This window comes from Merops nubicus, unplaced genomic scaffold (genome assembly GCF_000691845.1).
Source record: "Merops nubicus isolate BGI_N331 unplaced genomic scaffold, ASM69184v1 scaffold26569, whole genome shotgun sequence".
In the NCBI taxonomy this organism is placed as follows: Eukaryota; Metazoa; Chordata; class Aves; order Coraciiformes; family Meropidae; genus Merops; species Merops nubicus.
In genome coordinates, this window is record NW_008633513.1 from 70,848 (window position 1) to 89,927 (window position 19,080).

General features: G+C 39.0%; 1 protein-coding gene across 1 annotated transcript in view; it reads right to left on the reverse strand.

Moving 5' to 3' along the window:
• The window catches only part of ST3GAL3 (ST3 beta-galactoside alpha-2,3-sialyltransferase 3), a gene marked incomplete at its 3' end in the record, with an annotated part of 137,336 nt that overhangs the window by 52,145 nt on the left and 66,111 nt on the right, over positions 1 to 19,080 (reverse strand). Inside the window, exon 4 of the mRNA XM_008948285.1 lies at positions 18,025 to 18,117. Coding sequence (XP_008946533.1) covers positions 18,025 to 18,117 — 93 coding nt within the window. The remainder of the gene's footprint in view (positions 1 to 18,024; positions 18,118 to 19,080) is intronic.

A 19,080-nucleotide genomic window follows, 5' to 3' on the forward strand; every position in this document is an offset into this window, starting at 1 on the left:
TGGCCAGTTGTCTGCAAACTGAAGCACAACAAAGTAAGAGGTTCTCTTCCATCCTCATCAGCATAATTCAGAGAATCTGTAAATGCAGATTTTAAGAAGAAATAGCAAAGGTAGCAAAGGATTCAACATTTAGAAATTTCCCATGAGGCTGATCCTTAACATTTATAGCCTCTATTATGTTATTAGCATGGTCACATTTTGGTTTATCCTTCTGCAATGCATCCTGTCCTTTAGGTTTTTCACAATGCATTAGACAGACTCCACCTCCCTCTGATTAATGAATGCAACTGAGAAATACAACAAAAATCAATGGATGCTCTAACTTACCTTGAGGTCAGAGGCCTTACAGCATATCCACATTATGTAACACAATGTTGTGTAAGGACCTCAAGCTACTGCTGAGACAACCTGGCACAAACACACAGTGGCATGCCATGCTGAGGTGAGAGCTTGGTCCCAAAAGCAGCAGAGCCATGTCAGAGATAATAAAAGGTACCTATGAGGTCTATGAGCTCTGGCATAAAAGCCACGCGTGAGCTCTTCCTCCTTCCAAATGCAGGTTTATCTCCACCACTCCATGCCTAGTGTAAGCACTACACAAGGTGCTGCTCAGACTTAAAACATTCAAACTTGCCAGTAGAGGTTTAGATTGTGTATTAGGAAAAATTTCTTCATTGAAAGGGTTGTCAAGCCCTAGAACAGGCTGCCTGGGGAAGTGGTGGAGTCACCATCCCTGGAACTATTCAGAAGATGTGTAGATGTGGTGCTGAAGGACATGGTTTAGTGGTGACCTGGCAGTGCTGGGTTAAGAGTTGGACTTGATAATCCTGAAGGTCTCTAACCAAAACAGTTCTATGATTTTACAATATTTTACAGGAAAAGTATCATCTAATAATTCATCTTTACAATTAAATCCACTATGGGCTTGCAAACAGCTTGTGTGAGCTGTCAGAATTCCTAGATTTGCTTGGAAAGACAAAAAAAATTTATGTTTAACTCGGCTAACAGTTAAGTGGTTGGCAGTAACTGTCCGCAGAGTCCTGCGGAAGACAGCAAGCCTGAATTTAATAGAGCGGAAAAGAGAGTTAGTGAAAGGAGGCAGATCTTGTCACTGAAAGGATGACAAATGAGGAGGATGAACTTAACAGCAGTTTTACAAGAGACTAAAAGGAGCAACAGAAGTGTAAACAGGAGGAGAAAGAAGCACATTACTGTAATAACACTAAAAAGAGAAAGTCCCAGCTCAGGGCTCAGCTATGTGAAGAGGAGGCAGCTTGATGTTTTCTGTAGATCAGTTCTGGAGCAGAATCCCATGGGTTATGCCTCTACATGGGTATACTATTTGGGTTACATTTAGCAATCGGGTCTTGTTATTTAGCAACACAGATGCAGGACTTGCTGATTCATACAAGCCAACGCAGAATACAAAGTGTTTGGGTTCTCTTTTCCTGTTAAAGTCTTTGTTATTTACTGCCTGCAAGATTGCACTGAAGTTCCAGCCAAAACTCCTTTCTGCAGTTTCCAACGTACATTCCACGCACAAAAAACATGGCACCACATCAAATGTTCAAGTAAGATCATTATCATCCAGCTGCCAAACAGATCCTACAGGTTCAGAGGCAGAGAGTAACAGAAATTATGAATAGTGGTTCACCAGAATGAGCTGACAAGCGTTCACACTTGCAATATCACACTATAGTATCACAGCATAGCAGGAGACATGGTGGCCTACAGGACAAATGGAAGTTTTTACCATGAAAGGAAAAGGATAGATATGGCAGTGGCTCATAATCCTGGGACTATCCAGACAGGACAGCATGCAGAACTGCAGAACAGGCAGAAAGACTAAGCACAGAAAGGACAGAATAATCATTTGCCAGCAGAAAAATCCTGTAGCCTCCAGGAGCGTTACTCACAACATCAATCACGGCAGAGCCCAAGGACCAAAGCTGAGGTCCTATTGTGCTATGCAGCATAAAAACACTGAACCAGCCCATGCAAAAATATCTGCCATTCATTTAGACAGACAGGGAAAGGCAACACAAATCTCACAAGCAGAGGGAACTACACAATGGCAGTAGTTATTTTAGGTCTAGAATTTGAGAAACAGGTTTAGGTTGGAATGACATGACACAGTATGAAGAAACTAAGGCAATACTACAAGGATAAACATAATGACATACAAACATAATGACATACTGTAATTTAACAAAACCTGGAGAGTTCTAATGCAACTGTAGGCAATAAAGCCATGAAGGCCTTAGAATACAGATGTAAATGAGTCAGTTCAGTAATTTGGCAAATTTAAGGAAGTTCAGACTGAAAAGCTGAAAAGAATTCCACAGTCAAACCACCTTCAGGATTTGTTTGAATTTCTTGTAGCTATTTAGTTGTTGCAGCTCTTTAAACTTTCCTAAACCCAAGGTGACCTTTTAAAAAAAAAAAAAAAAAAAAAAAATTTGCCAGCACACACAAACGTATTCTAAAACATGCTGTCCGGAACAAACAGTCTCCAGAACAGGGCACCAAATAGTCTCTATAATAAACCATGAGCAATTAAGTCTTCTGGGAAACAAATTAGTTCATTTCATTTCATCAGAGTAAAGGTGGTTGTCTTGGCTTAGGGTTGATGTGAACTGTGGGGTCTTTTTCTGAGTGACCCTTATTGGAAGCCCACCAGTTTATACCTGCCAGAGGGAACTGAGAGAGTTTCCAGGACCTGGGAGGCAAAACTTTGCACTGGCCTGCTACAAATCACCAAAGTACTCCCTCCCAAGCCCTTGTGCTCCCTTAAAATGCCCTGGAGAGCCAGAACTCTCTGGCCCACCAGAGCACATGCCCTCTTAGTCTTATCTGCTGCCTCTGTCTCTCTCCATTCCATTCCATTCCATTCCATTCCATTCCATTCCATTCCATTCCTCCTTGCTTCCTAAAACTCGAGAATTTGTAAAGTGAAAATCTATCAAACTTGATATCAAGTCAGATTTTTAGGTACAAAGGTAGAAATATGGAATATACACACGAATAAACACAAAAGGTAACTAATGTACACCTTGCAACATAATCCACTCCTGGCTCTTCTCACCGCCACTCCTCTAAAATGCCTGTCTGTACTCAAATTTAAATGTGAGAGTCACATACCCAAGATTCAGTTGCTTCACCTTCTAACACACCTAGTCCTGTCATTTTCATCTTCTAGAGAATTCAAGACTGGAAGCGACTTTCAGCTTTTTTAGGCTCTCTTACACTGGTTTTGACCCAAGGTTTGGGTAAGCGTAAGCTATCTAGAATCATCTCTTTCAAAATGGGATAGCTGGAGATCCAAAACTCCCCAGAAAGGTTGAGGGGACCCGTCTCAGGTTCTCATCTGTACCATTACTGTCCTTTGGGAAGCCTACAGACAGCTAAGCTCAGCTAGGAAGCTGTTGACTAAGATAAACGCACACTAAACACACTTCCTGATACAGGACTTATGAAGTGCTGTACAAGACTCCAAAATGCTGTGAACAACAAAGGTTACTACTTTATTTATAAAAAAAAGTAAACAGAGATGTAGCCCAAGAAGGGTAAAGGAAGGCTATGTCCTACACAATCTGTGCACTCCATCCACACAGAAAGCCAGATGGAGCCAAGAAGAGAGCTCTGAGGACAAACAAGGAGAGAGGGAGGGAAGCAATTGTCTTGCATGAGAGAGAAACTGGCCCAAAGCTGCGGCATGGAGCAAGTCCTGGAAAGTGGAGTCAGGGATCAAGCATCTTCCTCCCTAGAACTGCTGTGAAAAGCAGCATTGTGAAGTCAGAGCATTGTAGAATTGACACTTGGCTTCCACAGTCAAGACAAGCATCCAAAATCTTCCAGCAGCTGATGAAACAAAGAGATTGATGCTGAAATAAAATGTAGCAGACCAACTCTCTTAATATCTGCAAAGTGGCACAAGTCTGGAAATATCTGCTCCTGCATGACTAACTCTTCAGATGGGCTGACATACCAGGTATTAGGTATTAGGAAGAAAACTCAGTAGCAGCTGAAAGTCAGTGCCATGCTAAAAAACACTTAGAGAAGTAAGAGATTGCCACAACTCTAGAAATGCCTTCAAGTGCCCCAGTACTTAACACTGATTTCCCCATTTAATTTTTTACTCCTTAACAGCCACCAAGTGGACATTGTTAACACACTGTTGAGGGCTCTTCCTAGGCCAGATGCCTTGGATACTTCCAGGTTATCCACCCTACCAAGGCAGAAGGTCTTGTCAGTGATAGCTGCTTCACCCCCTCCAGGTACAGGCAACTCTGATCATTACCCAGTTAATCAGCTGCAGGCAACAAAGACTTGTGCACTTCTACATAGGCCAGACAACTTTGTTAAATAAAGTTAGACCTCGTAAAAAATTATTCTGTCTGCAGGACACTTTTCCACTTCCATTTCCTCTCATGCTTCTCACCTCTCTTCTTGCCTTTTATTGCAGTTCTTACATCTTCAGAGATCACAATTTCTTTAGATTAGCTAAAGACAGGATCATGATCATTCCAGAATAAACTGCCCTCCTGGTATCACTTTATTTGAACCATTGGATCTTCTAAGTGTTTATCATAAAAGAGCATTCAAATATTTTGAGATCCTAACTGAATAAAGACAGTTCTGTCAGTGAAAATATTTACAGTAGCCTCACAAATTGAGACTGATTTCAGTTTCCTGAATCTCATTATGGTAAACTGGGCACTGCTATGAAAGGGAAACAAATAGGAGATGAATGAAAACAAACACATAGAAATACAAACAACTGCTTACAGTGACATTAATCATTACCAAAAAATCCATCAAAAAAATCCCTCCAACTGGCATCTGTCAAAACATCTCAGCAATTCATCATTGCACAGTCACTGTTCAGATGAAGACATGCAGCCAGCACTGCACATCTCACGTAGCTTTGAATTTCTGAGAGAATTATTCTGTATCTTAAGGCACTCCAGACATGGTTTTTTCCACAGCATATTTCTCCTCTTCCTCCCAGACCTCCAGGAACCACTACTGTTCCCTCCTCCTCAGTGGGTGCAATGTCTGGCAAGTAATTATGGAGAATGCCATGCCATGCTGCTTCACCTTGGTGTTGTCTGTCCAACAACACACAAGAAATTGTAAGAACTGGAAATTAAGTCCTACTAATACAAAGATAAAACACACATCCAAACTGGTAGCCCTATTTCCTCTCATTTTCTGCCTATGGTTTAGAAGTCCCCTACCTGTAGCAAAACCTAGTACCAAAGAAAGAAGAATCTGCTTCTCAGAGGAGACCGAGGAGATCAGCACTTTGAATCCACACCCTCCATGAGCAGCAGGTGCCAGACCTGGGAAGAATGAAGCAGAACAGTTCTTCCTCTCCTCTTAGAAAACACGAGATCACTACTTTCCTACTAAACTATCTTCCTTACTGAGCACAGGTGGAAAATTTTGCTGGCTGAGTAGGACATATCTTCTGCCAGCACATTATGGCAGAGCGAAGCCAACTACTTCTTTTACAGATGTGCCCACTCAGCCAAATTTCTTTACCCTTGACAGATGAGGAAACCGCTATGTGAAATGAGCAGCTGCAGAGCAGAAGTAAACAAGCCTAGCATTTGTAAACTGATTGCTAGCCTGCTGTTCCATAAATAGTTACTATCACCCAGGAGATCTGATCTGTCCAAAGGAGCATACACACATCTCTTTATTTGAGGGGTAATAGGTAAAAGCACTGTGGTTTTGCGCACTGGCATATTGACATTTTCTTCTGGTTTCAGGCTGAGACTCCACAGAAGGTCAGAGATATTTTAATCTGTTTCATTCGTAGATAAATTAACTCATTGCTCAGGAATCTCTTTACCACACTGACATCACTTTTAGCAGTGCAATTCTATATCTATTTCTAGGTATGCCCTGGTGTAAACATGAACCTAGGTTGGCATAGCTGATAGATTAGAAACATGCTAAAAGTGATGTGACAAGTATAAATTTAGAAAGAGGAAACCATCCAAACCTCCAAAAATATTTTTTTCCCCCATAAACAGTACAAGATGTGTTATTTTAAATGTACACAATTCTGAAGCTTACATTGGTTGTTTAAGCTTGGAAGAATAACAAATTAGCATGGCAGATGCAATGATTTTCAGGAAAGTCACAATGAAACACTTCTCTTAAGAGAGACAGACAAGTTTTTCTGCTTCACAAGCAGGACACTGGAGTAAGCTACAGCTCTGACTTGTACACAAAGTTCCTGCACAAGTAAATCAATGACTCGAAGCGCTTCAGGAGAGAAAAAAGAAGTGATCACTCTTAAAGGCATGGCAGATTACACAAAAAGGAAACACCTTTTTTTTTCTGAATGCATAGATCTTCAGAATTTAGCAAAATAGAAACAGAATTTAAAAACACAGTGAGTAATACTAGTGAAATAAGCCATCCCACTGCAGGTAGCTTCACTGCAGTATGTGGTAACACTCTTGCTTTGGTTTCTAGCATTACAAGCAGTTTGGGCTGGGTTGAACCACTCAGGAGTCCTTGGGAAACTACAGGTACTTCACCAAGCTACTGTGATCCCTGATACTATTACAACATTTACAGCAGTGCTTCTATAGTATTCAGCAATTCATTTATGGATTTAATTTTGCTGCATAGTTAACTCAGAATTATATTAAAAGGTACCAAGAAAATAATTGCCAAAGGAGCTTACACACTGTTCATGCTGCTGTGGAGTGAGAGCTTCTACAATATTATCCAAGCAACATTCTCAAGTGACTTTTCACATTGCTACAAAGAGAATATTTAATCTTTCCAGATTTTACTTTCATTTGCCTAATGTAGAGTTGGAGGGTTCCCCAGACTGTTTCTAATTTGTCCTAATAATTTTGCATAAATTATCAGACTTGCTTTTCATCCATAATCCTTGCCAATGTACACTGGCTTGGTGACAGCACTTGCGTGCCCTGACACTCCTGAAATGTTTCAATAATAGAACAAAGTGTGACAGTAAGTGAGCAGAAGGGTGAAAGATAGAAGAAGAAAATAAATTTACTTGAAATCTACCCAAAGATAGGAAACTTGATGAAAGCCACCAGGAGAGAGTTCAGAAGGAGCAATTATCCACTCTTGAACACAATTCAGAAAACTCTGAGGGAAGCTGCACCCGTTTCCATGGCAAGAAGAAATCACTGGTGACAGACAGAACCTCAGAGATACCAAGGAACTTCCTGGGGCTCTGGGCCACTGGTGGGCCGGACCAATACAGATGAATCTTCAGAGAGTCAAAGTCAGATTTTTAATAAAAAAAGAGAGAGAGGCAAAACCCACATTCTTGAGGGATTTGAGGAAAAGAAGGTAAGACATGCATATCAAAACCACAGTGATATTACATACACGGCTTAACTTTCATGCTCACTGATATTTTTCATTTGTTGCAATTCATACTTGCTGATATTTTCATTCCCTCAAATGCATTTAGATCCTCAAACAATCTTTGCTGTAAGACTTCTCCTGAAAGTTAAACATTCTTGTTGGTATAGCTTTGGAGCAGATGAGCCACAGCAACACAGCATGACAGAATATGCTTATTTGGTGGCATGGATTAAGTTTATTGATTCTATTACAATCATCATGTTCAAGTACACAGTTATTTGTACGTTTGCAAAGCTGTCTTTTTTTGTTGTTGTTGAAGTTCACAATTTATACTATAGTATTCTGGGAAAAAAAAAAAATGCAAAACAACAACAAAAAAAAACCATCCTGTTCCCACTCTGCCTTAAGATGCAGTGTACTCATACTGAAGCAAGAGCACATATGCTCTGCACCTTTTTCAAAGCTAGAAAGGACATGCTTAGTGAGATCCATGTGCCTGTATTCCAGCTTACATCTAAAAGTTTCATTTAATTCAGAAGTCAAGAAAAATAATCTGGAGACAAACTTTTCAGGCACAAAGCCTGCACATCACATGGATTCAACTACTTTTTTTTTTTTTTTTTTTCAGCTCTTGAAAGAGGTTAAGCATGAACGATTTCAGCTCCAAAAATGGCTCTGATGTAGAATCTACTGTCATGACCAGCACGCAGGAACTGTGTGTACTACTTAGCACAGTTTCTTAAGGTTAACAAGTCAACACGGGATAGTGAGAATAACCCACATGAACTGAAGGTGAAAACAGATCCCTACCTCCTGAACAACAGCTCCCCAGGCCTCTGTCCTGGTGCCCAGTCGGCCTTACAGAGTTTTTCTAGTCCTATCCCCTTACTCTTCATTCACAAGCTGCACCCTTGGTGGGGTTTGTGTAACAATTTGGTAATTCCATAAAATGGATGAATGAACTAATCTGGATTTAAAATAATCTTACACAAAATGAGTAGATGGATGGGGGAGAAAAAAGTCATGTTTGGACAGGTTTATTTCGCATGCCCAGCTTACTGCCCTGTCCACAGGCAGTTACACTTGCCAGGCAATGGAGCACATGGGGCAGCAGGATCTCCTTAAGCAAACAGTGTTGTCTTGAAAAGGGGATGCAGACACAGAACCCATGCCCTTTTTACTGTTTTTTTGTTTGTTTTTGTTTTTAAATCTATTCCTACATTATGCTACCTCTATTTCAACCTGACTACAGCAGCATGCACATCTTCAGAGGCTGCCAGAAGTGAAGAAATAAGTTGTTGCCCTTGAAGTTTGCTCTGAAGTAGGAGCTCCAGCTGGTTAATCAGTGCTATGAATTTAGGAGCTAGCAGAGAACTTATATTTACAGTTTCATCTGCTCAATTCTGAAATTACATTCCAGGTCATTGCTCTATTAAAACAAACAAAAAAAAAAAAAAAACAAAAAAAAAACACCCCACCCCCCCAGCAAACACAACAAACCAAAACCAAGCAGTAAATCTGTTGCAGAAAAATTAGTTACTTGCCCACGCTTTAAACAGAGCTTTGTTTACTACCACTTCAGTACCAGAGGTTTGCAACACTCTGAACATAAGTTATCAAACGTTACCTCCTAATTGCAGCTTCTTCCTGCAGACAAGGCAGGTGGAAGGGACTAAAGGAATCAGGTTGTTGTGAAGGGCAATCCAATTGCCTCAGTTATAAATAGCAACAACAGCTCAGACAACAATCCTAGTTTGTCCATTAAAAGCAAATGTCTCCTAACAGACTGTGCTGTATGTTCACTGAAGTACAGCCAGTTGGGAACAAATATTTTGTGAGATAACATACTTTTCACCTTTAAGCAGAAGCATGAGAGATTTAAGTCTCTCAAATGAGCATGTGACAATAAAACAAACATAGGAATTATAGCCATTGTATACTCTAACCCAATTTTGTCACTCAAAATCTACATTATGATATACTTTTAAAAATAGTCCTCTTTGTAAGTGCCTTCAAATTGTCTAATATCCAACATACTAACTGCAGAGGTGGAAAGCTGAGAAAATCTTCACTCCAAAACTAACATATAAGGGAGAAAAAAGGCATTACTTCATAAAAATCACAAGGAAAGAAAGGTAGGACAGTGCAAAATGCTGCCTCTGCCAGCAGTGAGTCAGCAGCTGACCACACGAGAAGTATTACTGGAAAAGCCGTGGAGCTTTGGGTAAGGAAGTGCTGCCCAGACACCTGAAGTGATTTCAGGAGTACAGTGTGCATGTTTTGGCTTGCATGTTTATTTAGCCTGGGTTTTACAGAACACTGAGTAAGGAGGTAACAGGAGGTAAACGTGAGCACTGGCACGCTCTGATGCACCAAGCACGAGCCAGACACTGAACAGCTTGGAGACACGGGAAACACCTACAATTTAACCGACCAGGGCACCATCAATTCCTCTTCCATCCCTCTTTTCCCCTCCTGAACTCCTCTAGCCAGAGATAACCAAGCAACTGAGGGAAGCTAAAGATGTTCAGCATTGCCCAAGAGAAAATACACCAGCATCAACTTGTTCCTGCAAATTCAAACCTCAATAATGCAACAATAAATATTTCCTTCGTCTTTGCTGGTACAGGCAGAATAAGCAAGTTACAGGGTCTGAAGGCAGCTGTGATAAAGTCTCTAGGTCAGAGCTCCAGTACCCCCAAAAATCACTTTTGGTCACTGGCACATACAAATTTCCCTACAGAGCTGTGATTATAGCAGTCCCCAGGACACCAAACAACCTCAAGCTCTGAAACAATCTCCACCATCATCGTACAGTATTCATGAATGCACAAGCACACAGCAACTTAAAGAAGGGACAGGAGTTTGAGTACTGCCTGTTCATAGAACAGGAGTAATCTTGCTTTGAAGGAAAGCAGAAAGTCTTTCCCACAGCAGAGTCTAGGACACAGGGACTCTGACTTCAGCGAGACCCTCAAGAAGCATCCACTCTCTCACAGTACACAAGCAGCTTTCACAGTTCAAATCAGCAGAATGAATTGCTATTTCAAAATGAGATGTATATTACCTATACATATTTTGAAGACAAAACCCTCTACTATCAGTAAATAATTCAGTATATATATATACAATTTTATATATATTTTAAAATTAAGAGATACTACCTACTGCACCTGAAGAGACTAAAAAATACACAACCGATGGACTGTGCTACAGTCGGGGAACAGTTCTGAATTCACATAGCAGTCCTCAGTGGAAAGCTGATTATCTAGCTTATTTCTCCAGTGAGCTCTCACAAACCATGTGGAACTGCCATCCTTTGGCTTCTGCTCTCCTTAAATACTTACTCACAAAGGAAGCAGCCTCACATGCACTGACAGTCTCTAAGCACTGAGCTCATGCCCTGTCACTACAGTACAGGCCCATGCTGGGCATGGCAGTAATTCAAAGGGCGCCAAAACAGACAAGCAGGAACAAAGTAATTTCTAAGCAGAGGGTTAAAAATTCTCTTTTTAAAATACCATTTTCAAAATAGCTAAGTAACAAAGCATGAAAATGTGGAATGGAAAGATACTCGTGTGCTTATTTTAAGAGGCACAGCTTCCTGGAAGGGGATATGGAAATTAATAGAGAGTATTTGGGATATGGGGATCATATTTTTAAGTTATCCTGACTCCCACTAAAGCCTTTGCTAAAACTCCAGTTCCATCTGAAGCCTCTATCCCCTATTTGCATGTAAAAATGCACGTAACAATGGTCTTTATTCCTAAAGTATAAAAGCTACATAAACAATACCTGCAAGATAAAAATAGCAATGAATTTTTTTCCTAAGCTCTGGTATCAAAGAGACAGGCGTCTACCCTGTAGACTCTAGAGAAAGGTCTTCTGGAGCTGTTGCAGCTATACACAACTGGCCTCTGGATGTGGAGAAATGCACAGGAGTCTATGACCTACAATACCAAGGAAGAATTAAAGATCAGAAAAAATCCACAGAAGAAAAACTTGAGAAAAAGCCACTGAAATTTCTATGGCTGGCATAAATCCGTGTTGTGCATTCTCTACTGATATGAAAGCTTAGAAATTCTGAACTTTATGTACAAAGAAACAATTCAGCATGAAAATATAAACTCAGGAGAGTTTACAGGAGAGCTGTTTTTCCTCAGAGTGCAGAGCAGGATGCAGTATTGAAAAATAAGCAAAAAACAAAAGATTGTGAAGAAAACGTCAGTCACTTTTCAACAAATTTTGCACCAAAATAATCAAACAAACCAAACCGATTTTGTTTCTGAACTGACTTATAGAAATATGTTGCACATAAGACTATTTTTCTTAGTACCAATCAACAAGAAATAGATGTTTACAATCATATCTCTGGTGCTAAAAACTCTTTGTATCCGAGTCCCAAATGTTAAATTCACTATTTTGGTCACAACATCTATAGATTTGCTGTATATTGAACTTCCCCGTTCCCTTTTATTCTGTCATTCCTTCAGATACTATTTTTCTTTAAACACTTCTTTCCCATATCCTCCTACCAAACAGATTCACAAGTCTGCAGGCTGCAGACATTCCCTCTCTATTTACCGCCTTCTATAATTTCTAGTGTTAGCTGCCAATGTACAAAAGTTTGTGGTTGGAAAATTGTCAGTAGCTGAACTGTCCTGGACTGGCATGTCAGCCACAAACTGTGGGCAGAGGTCTGCTTTCTCATTTGGTAAAGAATAGGGCATAGAAAGAACTGTACACAGGCAGCATCGTTTCCAGAGTCAGGCCAGACACACAGGAGACTACAGTGTTACCACTGCAAATACAAGTTAGTGCCTTCTACAAAAAGGTCAAAGCATTAGCTCCAGACTTGTAGGTGACCTCAGACCTACTATAAATAGTTTAATTCACTGTACATAGTAGTCTAATTCACTGACCTACTGATGCCATTTTATCAAAGATGCTTGTCATTTTCTGTGTATCATTCCAAAACCAGTAACCTTACTCCAGGGACATTGAGTCATTATCTGCTGTCTGGACATTTTCAAGAGGCAGAATTGTACTGCCCTGGAAAGTGAAAAATTAGGTAACTCCTTCATTTACCCTGAGCAGCAAATGCAGCCCAGATAGCCAGGTCCTACACTGAGAAGCAGCACCAAGATCATGCATCCGTTTCTCTTACTGAGGAGCCACTGGCACAACTCAAATTACAGCATGTTTGTTCTTCTAAAGCCATGTCAATCTCCCTTTAAAGCGCAATCATTCAAAAACCAAGAACTGAACAGAAACAAAACACTGTCATGGGTACAACAGATTAGATGAAATGTCCATTTTGCTCAATACTGTGTCCACTGGCCAGTATTTCAGCAAAAATCCTAAGGAATAGGGAATATATAAAGCTATCCTCTGTCTTCAATATCTATTTAGGTTTCAGCCTACTGTAACTTAAGAGATTTCTGTGCCCATTTCTGAATCCTTATGGTTGATAGAATTTGACTGTCAAACTTTTTTTAATCTTTTGCCCACTATGGAAATCATTCTCAGAAAAATGTACTTGGAAATAGCATGAAATAGCGCTTCCCTTTGTTTATTTTAAACCCAATGCACAATACTTACTTTTAATGTATCTGAATCTTGTGCTGAGACAAGCAATCACCTGAACATCATCTCCACAGCATCCACTATGTTACGCATATTTGTGGATACCCTCTGCCTGCTGTACCTCAGACTGTAAAGTCTAAGTCTATTCAACTTTTCTGAGCATGCAAATCTCTCCACAGTTTTCTTTAGTTTTTATTACCTTTATATATACCTACTTCTTCCAGATCTCTTTCAAAATTAGTTGAACAGAATTAGTTTCGTTATTGAAAATAGAGGCACAAGAGGTATTTATACAGTATATTATATACTGTATTACTGTGTTTTCTGCATTTATCTCCTAATACATCCACAGGCTTTCTAACAATCGCTGGTAAATAGGTCACAGAACCATACAGAACAACTCCAAGGTCTCTTTCCCAATTTGCAATAACTAAGTCCATCATTTGGTATATGGTGTCAGATCAGTCTTCTCAACAAACGCTATATCACTCTACCCAAACTGAATTTGGCCCGCTGTTTTGTTGCCCCATCACTCAGTGCTGTGAGAACCCTCTGACATTTCTCACAGTCAGCTTTTGGTCTTGCTACCTGGAAAAATGTGTCAACACTTTATTATTCATCCTTCGTTCCAGATAGTTTATGAGCACTTGGAAAAGCAGAGATCCCAGCAGATGTCCAGAGGATTCTAGGGATAACATCCCTGTACTGTCCAATGTTGTTGGTTTTTTTTTTTTCCCTGCAGTTTCCAATATTTACCTACTCACTACCTAACCACTACAGAATTACACTGGTTTAATTTCCCAAAACTCTTAGAAACATCAAGGCTAGTCTAGTTGGTTGGGTTTTTTTGATTTGTTTTAAAGAAATCCAGACGTATTGTATTAGTATAAAATATCAAATGATTTTACACCTTTATCAAATGCTCATCCAGTCATTCAAACAACACCATCTCCCTGGTCACTGCAGGGAGGTTGGGCTAGATGACCTTTAAAGGTCTCTTCCAACCCAGCGGATTCTATGATTCACAGGGCAGGACTTCCTGCTGGAGAAGACAATTTGACGCCTCTCTATTATTGTATTTTTTCCAAACACACACACACAAACTCTGTTATTTTTTAATAGTTTCTACCAAGGTGCCTAATACAGAACAAGTCTCACTACTAGTTTCAGGTTTGCCAAATACTCCACAGGCCCCTCTTGAAAAGACTGACACATTTACTGGTTTTCATTCTTCCGTTCTAAGGCCTAAGGTTCTAATTTAAGCAATGATTACACACAATCATGTGTAACTCAGCAACTTCACCACCAACTTCTTCACAAAGTGACTTTTCCTAGCAATTCATTGTGCCGATTTGCTCCAAAACATCAACCTTCTGTCAGCTTGCTCCAGCCTGTTCCCTAGAAAGGAAGGCTCCATGTGGGAACTCTTCTGCAGTGAACAGCAATGCAAACAACCCCTCTCCTACAGCTTTACACTCCCTTAGCTTATATGTAATATTATGATCGTCTATCAGCTCATTGGGATCTCTGGCAGGCTTTCTGCTTTTGAGAGTTAGACAAAAATTTTTTTTTAAAATGCCTTTATAAAGCTGTTCCTCAACATTTTTTTGACCTACCTCATTATGGTTTATATTTAACTTGCCAAAGGTAATGCTCTTTCCTATTCTCGTCATTTGGATACAATTCCTGCTTAAGAAAGATGACTTATTTCTAGGAGCCCGGTCTACTCTTTAAGCAAGTCCTTGTTCAGTTTTGTGGCTTTCAATATCTTGTCTTCCCTCTCTTCTTGGACTTTCACCATCAAAACTAGACCCAGTATTCTAGAAGTCCTAGGTTTCGGGTTTTTGAGGAAGGTTGGATTTTTAATTTTAAATTAGTGCTACACACATTTCTCAACTTACGTGTGTACAGACGAACCTGAAATAGCATTTCAGTGATGGTATTTTGTAGAGATTACATGAAGCTTTCTGTGTCTGTTTCTAAGACAGAGTTTTTCTGTCTTGAAGGTATAATCTGCATTTGTTTCTCCCAGATGTCTTATTTCATATTGGATGTATTAACATATATTTGGTTGGACTGTGGCCATTTAAATCAAGCAATCCAGCTTGTTCTCTAAAAGTAGCCAATCATTTATTTAGTACTCTCTAATAAGTGTATCATCTGTACACTCAACCTTGATTTTTTTCCAGTTAGGATTATTGATGAAGACATCAAGCATTGTTAGAGTGAGAATTGATCAAGTGAGGACCTCATTAAAAAAACCTGAACATTAAGTCTTTCCTTACCAACAACCACATTTAGAGATTTCTCAGGGCATTGCTCTTTAATCCATCTAGCTTGGTAAAGTCTAAACTCACACTTTTACCCATTTAAGAAGCATTTATAGAATCATTTACCACAAAGAATTACATCCTGTAAAAAAAATGTATTCTATTTTGACTATTTTCATCATAACTTTGCCTACTTACATTTAAAATTGCACTAAAAAGTCCAGAATCTTTAGAACTAGCAAGCATTTATTCATTTTGTTCATGCTTGAAAACAGCCTAACCAACTTTATCCAAATTAAAAAAACACAAAACACACACCACACATTCTATGCTGAAGAACAAGCCTGAAAAATGTCAGCTGTAGAGATGATGTTTTCCCAATGATATGAAGAACTGAAAACAAACGCTTGAATAAAAGAAATCACGCAGCTCAAATTCTTAAATCAACAGGCAAGCTAATTTGGCTTTAAGAGTTCTAAATAAATTATGATACTTGGCTTGGTAGCACTAGCTTTGCATAGCTCTTTGAGAAGAGAAAGAATCTCAAGCGTAGCATGGAATTCTTTGCAGACTACTGGTCAGCCATCCTTACACCAATCCTAGGTAAAATAATGAAGTGTTCAACACTGAATTCAATTAATAAAGAATTAAAGGACATCCTGTAAAAAAATTTCAACCTTAGTAAGGTTTAGGGTTCATGTCAAAGAAGCAATTGAACATAAATCCTCAGCAAGATGCTGTCTTTAGAACTATGATTTTTCAATATATGAACAAGGCAATCACTACCTAGTTAGACCAGAGACCAGGTATTACCTCTTTGCATGTTTTCAGTCCAATGAAGTTAGTTACCGGGAGATGGTGACTGAACAGCAACCTGTAAGTAGCTACCAACGGAGAGAATAAGTAACACTTCAGGTTCTAGCAGGCAAAAAAACTCCTTTTTGAAGCCAATTTCTTAAACGAATTTGAAATTAAAATAAGATTAATATTTTTGCAAAAATTAGTTTATCCATATGACTAATGTACCACATTACTACCAGATTCTCCATCAATTGAAATCTTTAAATCAAAGTAACTAACCTGTGATCTGTGACATATTTACTAGAAGAAAACATCATGTCTTACGCATTGAAACAAATCAGGCTAAGGGACCATTAATGGTATTTTTCTGGCCTTAATGACTGTACTAAATGGTCTTCTTTCTTCAGTGTATATAATCTCCACAGAATCAATAAGTAACAACAGCCACGCCTTAGAAAGGGCAGTTAGGTTTGAGCTGTGTAAAGAAAGGAAGAAGAGGGTGATAATGTCCCCACCTTAGGTTCCAGTATTTTATATTCTAACCAGAGTTGCAAAATTCACACAGAAGATAATACTGATAATTGTTTCATTTACAATGGTGATGGAGAACACAGTCTTAACACTCAGTGTTTTGTTTTGATTTTAAAGCTGGGTTGTAGTATCTGCTGGTTACAGGGCAATGTCAGATTTTTATTTTTACTTTTTAAAGTTTGAAGATACAATGTTTGCCAATGAAAGCAAAGAAAGAAGATGCCACCAGTTTTAAGCTTAGGCTGAAGGCCATGGTCACCCAACCTAACTTCTTTATATGCAAGTCATGGAAATTCCCACCTCAAAAGAAATGGAATATATCTTCTAGAAAAGCACTAGTTGTGTTAACAAGTCCACAACCTCCTCTGCCAAAGAACCACTGCACTAGAGAATCTTTTCCACATGCATTAGAAGTTTGTGCAAAGGTCAAATAAGCATTCGGTCAAATTTTCCATTTGATGAAGCAAACTGAGATCCTTGAGCCTCAGCAGTAAAATATTCTTTGCCAATCTTTCCATGCTCAGAAAGACTGAATAGTCTTAGACTTTACAGTTTGAGGCACAGCAAGCAGAGGGTATTCACAAGTATATGTAACATAGTAAATGGTGTGGAGACATTTAGATGATTTCTTATCTCAGCACAGGATTCAAAGGCATTAAAAGTAAATACTGTGCATCGGGTTTAAAATAAACAAAGGGAAGTGCTATTTCATGCTATTTCCAAGTACATTTTTCTGAGTTCCATAGTGGGCAAAATCTCCAAGCAATTCTATAAACTGCTTGAAATGCAGAAGCCATATGGTGCACTAGAGAAAGCCATAAACCACGTTTAAAGGTAACTTTTGGTTGATCTGTTATGATTACATCTCTCATTTCTGAGAGCTATCACACTGTACTGCAACTTTCCACCCGTTCAGAGGGAAACAAATTCTGAAGAAATTAGTAACACTTCAGCTTACAGTAGCTTTTCAGAGTAAGATGCACAACTTGTTGAAAACTTGTTTTTGACTCTTCAGAAAACACTACTGCAAAGGCTCCAGGCACGTGAGGATGCTTTACTCTGTTCTCCTCAGTAAAAACAAACAAACCACATCACACTTTACTAATCCAGATAACTTAATCTGTCACTTCATGACCAAAGCTTCCTAAGGATTGCATCACCTGGTACCAGCAGTGAGCCTGACCACACATCAGTATCACGCACTGACAACATAATTTGTTTTACTATCCAACACACAACTCTACTCTTTGAGCAAGCTCCTAGTCAGACTGAAATCAATTATGTCATTGCACTGACCACTCAAATAGCTCATAATTTCAACACTAGTCTCCCTTTGAACCAACCAATCAAGTGACAAAGTAATGACACTTTTCAAGACACTCTCTGCAGTTCACTCACCTTGAAGGATAAGAAGTCATCAGGGGAAGAGGGGAAAAAAAAAAAACCAACCAGTAAAGTAAATACTTACTTTGGGAAGATGACAGTCATGAGCGCTGATGCATAACCAGGCTTGCACACTCCCTCAGAAAAATTTGCATACTTTGATATCAGTTCTGGAGGCCTGTGAAAAAATGAGAGTCAGGACTCTATCAGCTTTGCAGTCATTCAAGTTATCTTTTTTCTTTACAGCTTTTCTGAAAAACAGCTGTGAGGAATAATAGCAAACACAGATGGGTATTTATTTGTTGCAATATAGCATCACAGGAGAACAACAAACAAAGGACAGGGTTAAAGATATCTAAAATACTACTAAACCACTAGTTTTGCTGAAAGATTTTCATACCTAGGAAGGTAAAGCTCATGGGAGAAAAGTATCAAGGTATCATTTTAGATTTCAACTGTTCAAAAGGAAGAAAACATATACAGTTCTTTGCTTTGGCTATTTTTCTGAAGTATGATCAAAGTTAAAATTATATCAAATTATTATTATTTAGAACAGTACTTAGAAGATACCTTTCAAGCATATGACAAACTGCTGAGGAGTTTTGACAGGCCAACTTCAAGGGTTGCAAGCTTTCAGTATTTGGAACAGATGACATTGCTGCTCTTCTGTTGAGATGTGACTTAATTCAGCTTGCCTAGTGATTTCAGGGCCAAATTTAGACTATAGGGGGAGAGTGTTAATTTATTTTTTTGTACAGAAACAAAATTAGGAACTCAATTTAAGTCCTGTACATACTTTTACCATACATTTACTGAGTGACCTGGAAAAAATATTTTATTTGTGTCTCTATTTACTACCTGCACAATTTTTATATTCATCCATTTCACAAAAACATTACAGAGGTTAACTCAACTTTTGTTTTGAAAGTAACATTAAACACCTTAATGCCAATCAGTATGAGAATTATTGATATTCCTTCCAAAAAAAAAGCAAAATACACTTACAGTTACATGCTCTACATTCAGTGGAAATTGCAAGTGTTAACTACCGTAAAGAGTCAATCAATAATGTATTTGCTACACCATTTTGTTAGCAGTAAGCAAGTAATGAAAGGTTTTTTTCCTACAGGTCAACAGCAGG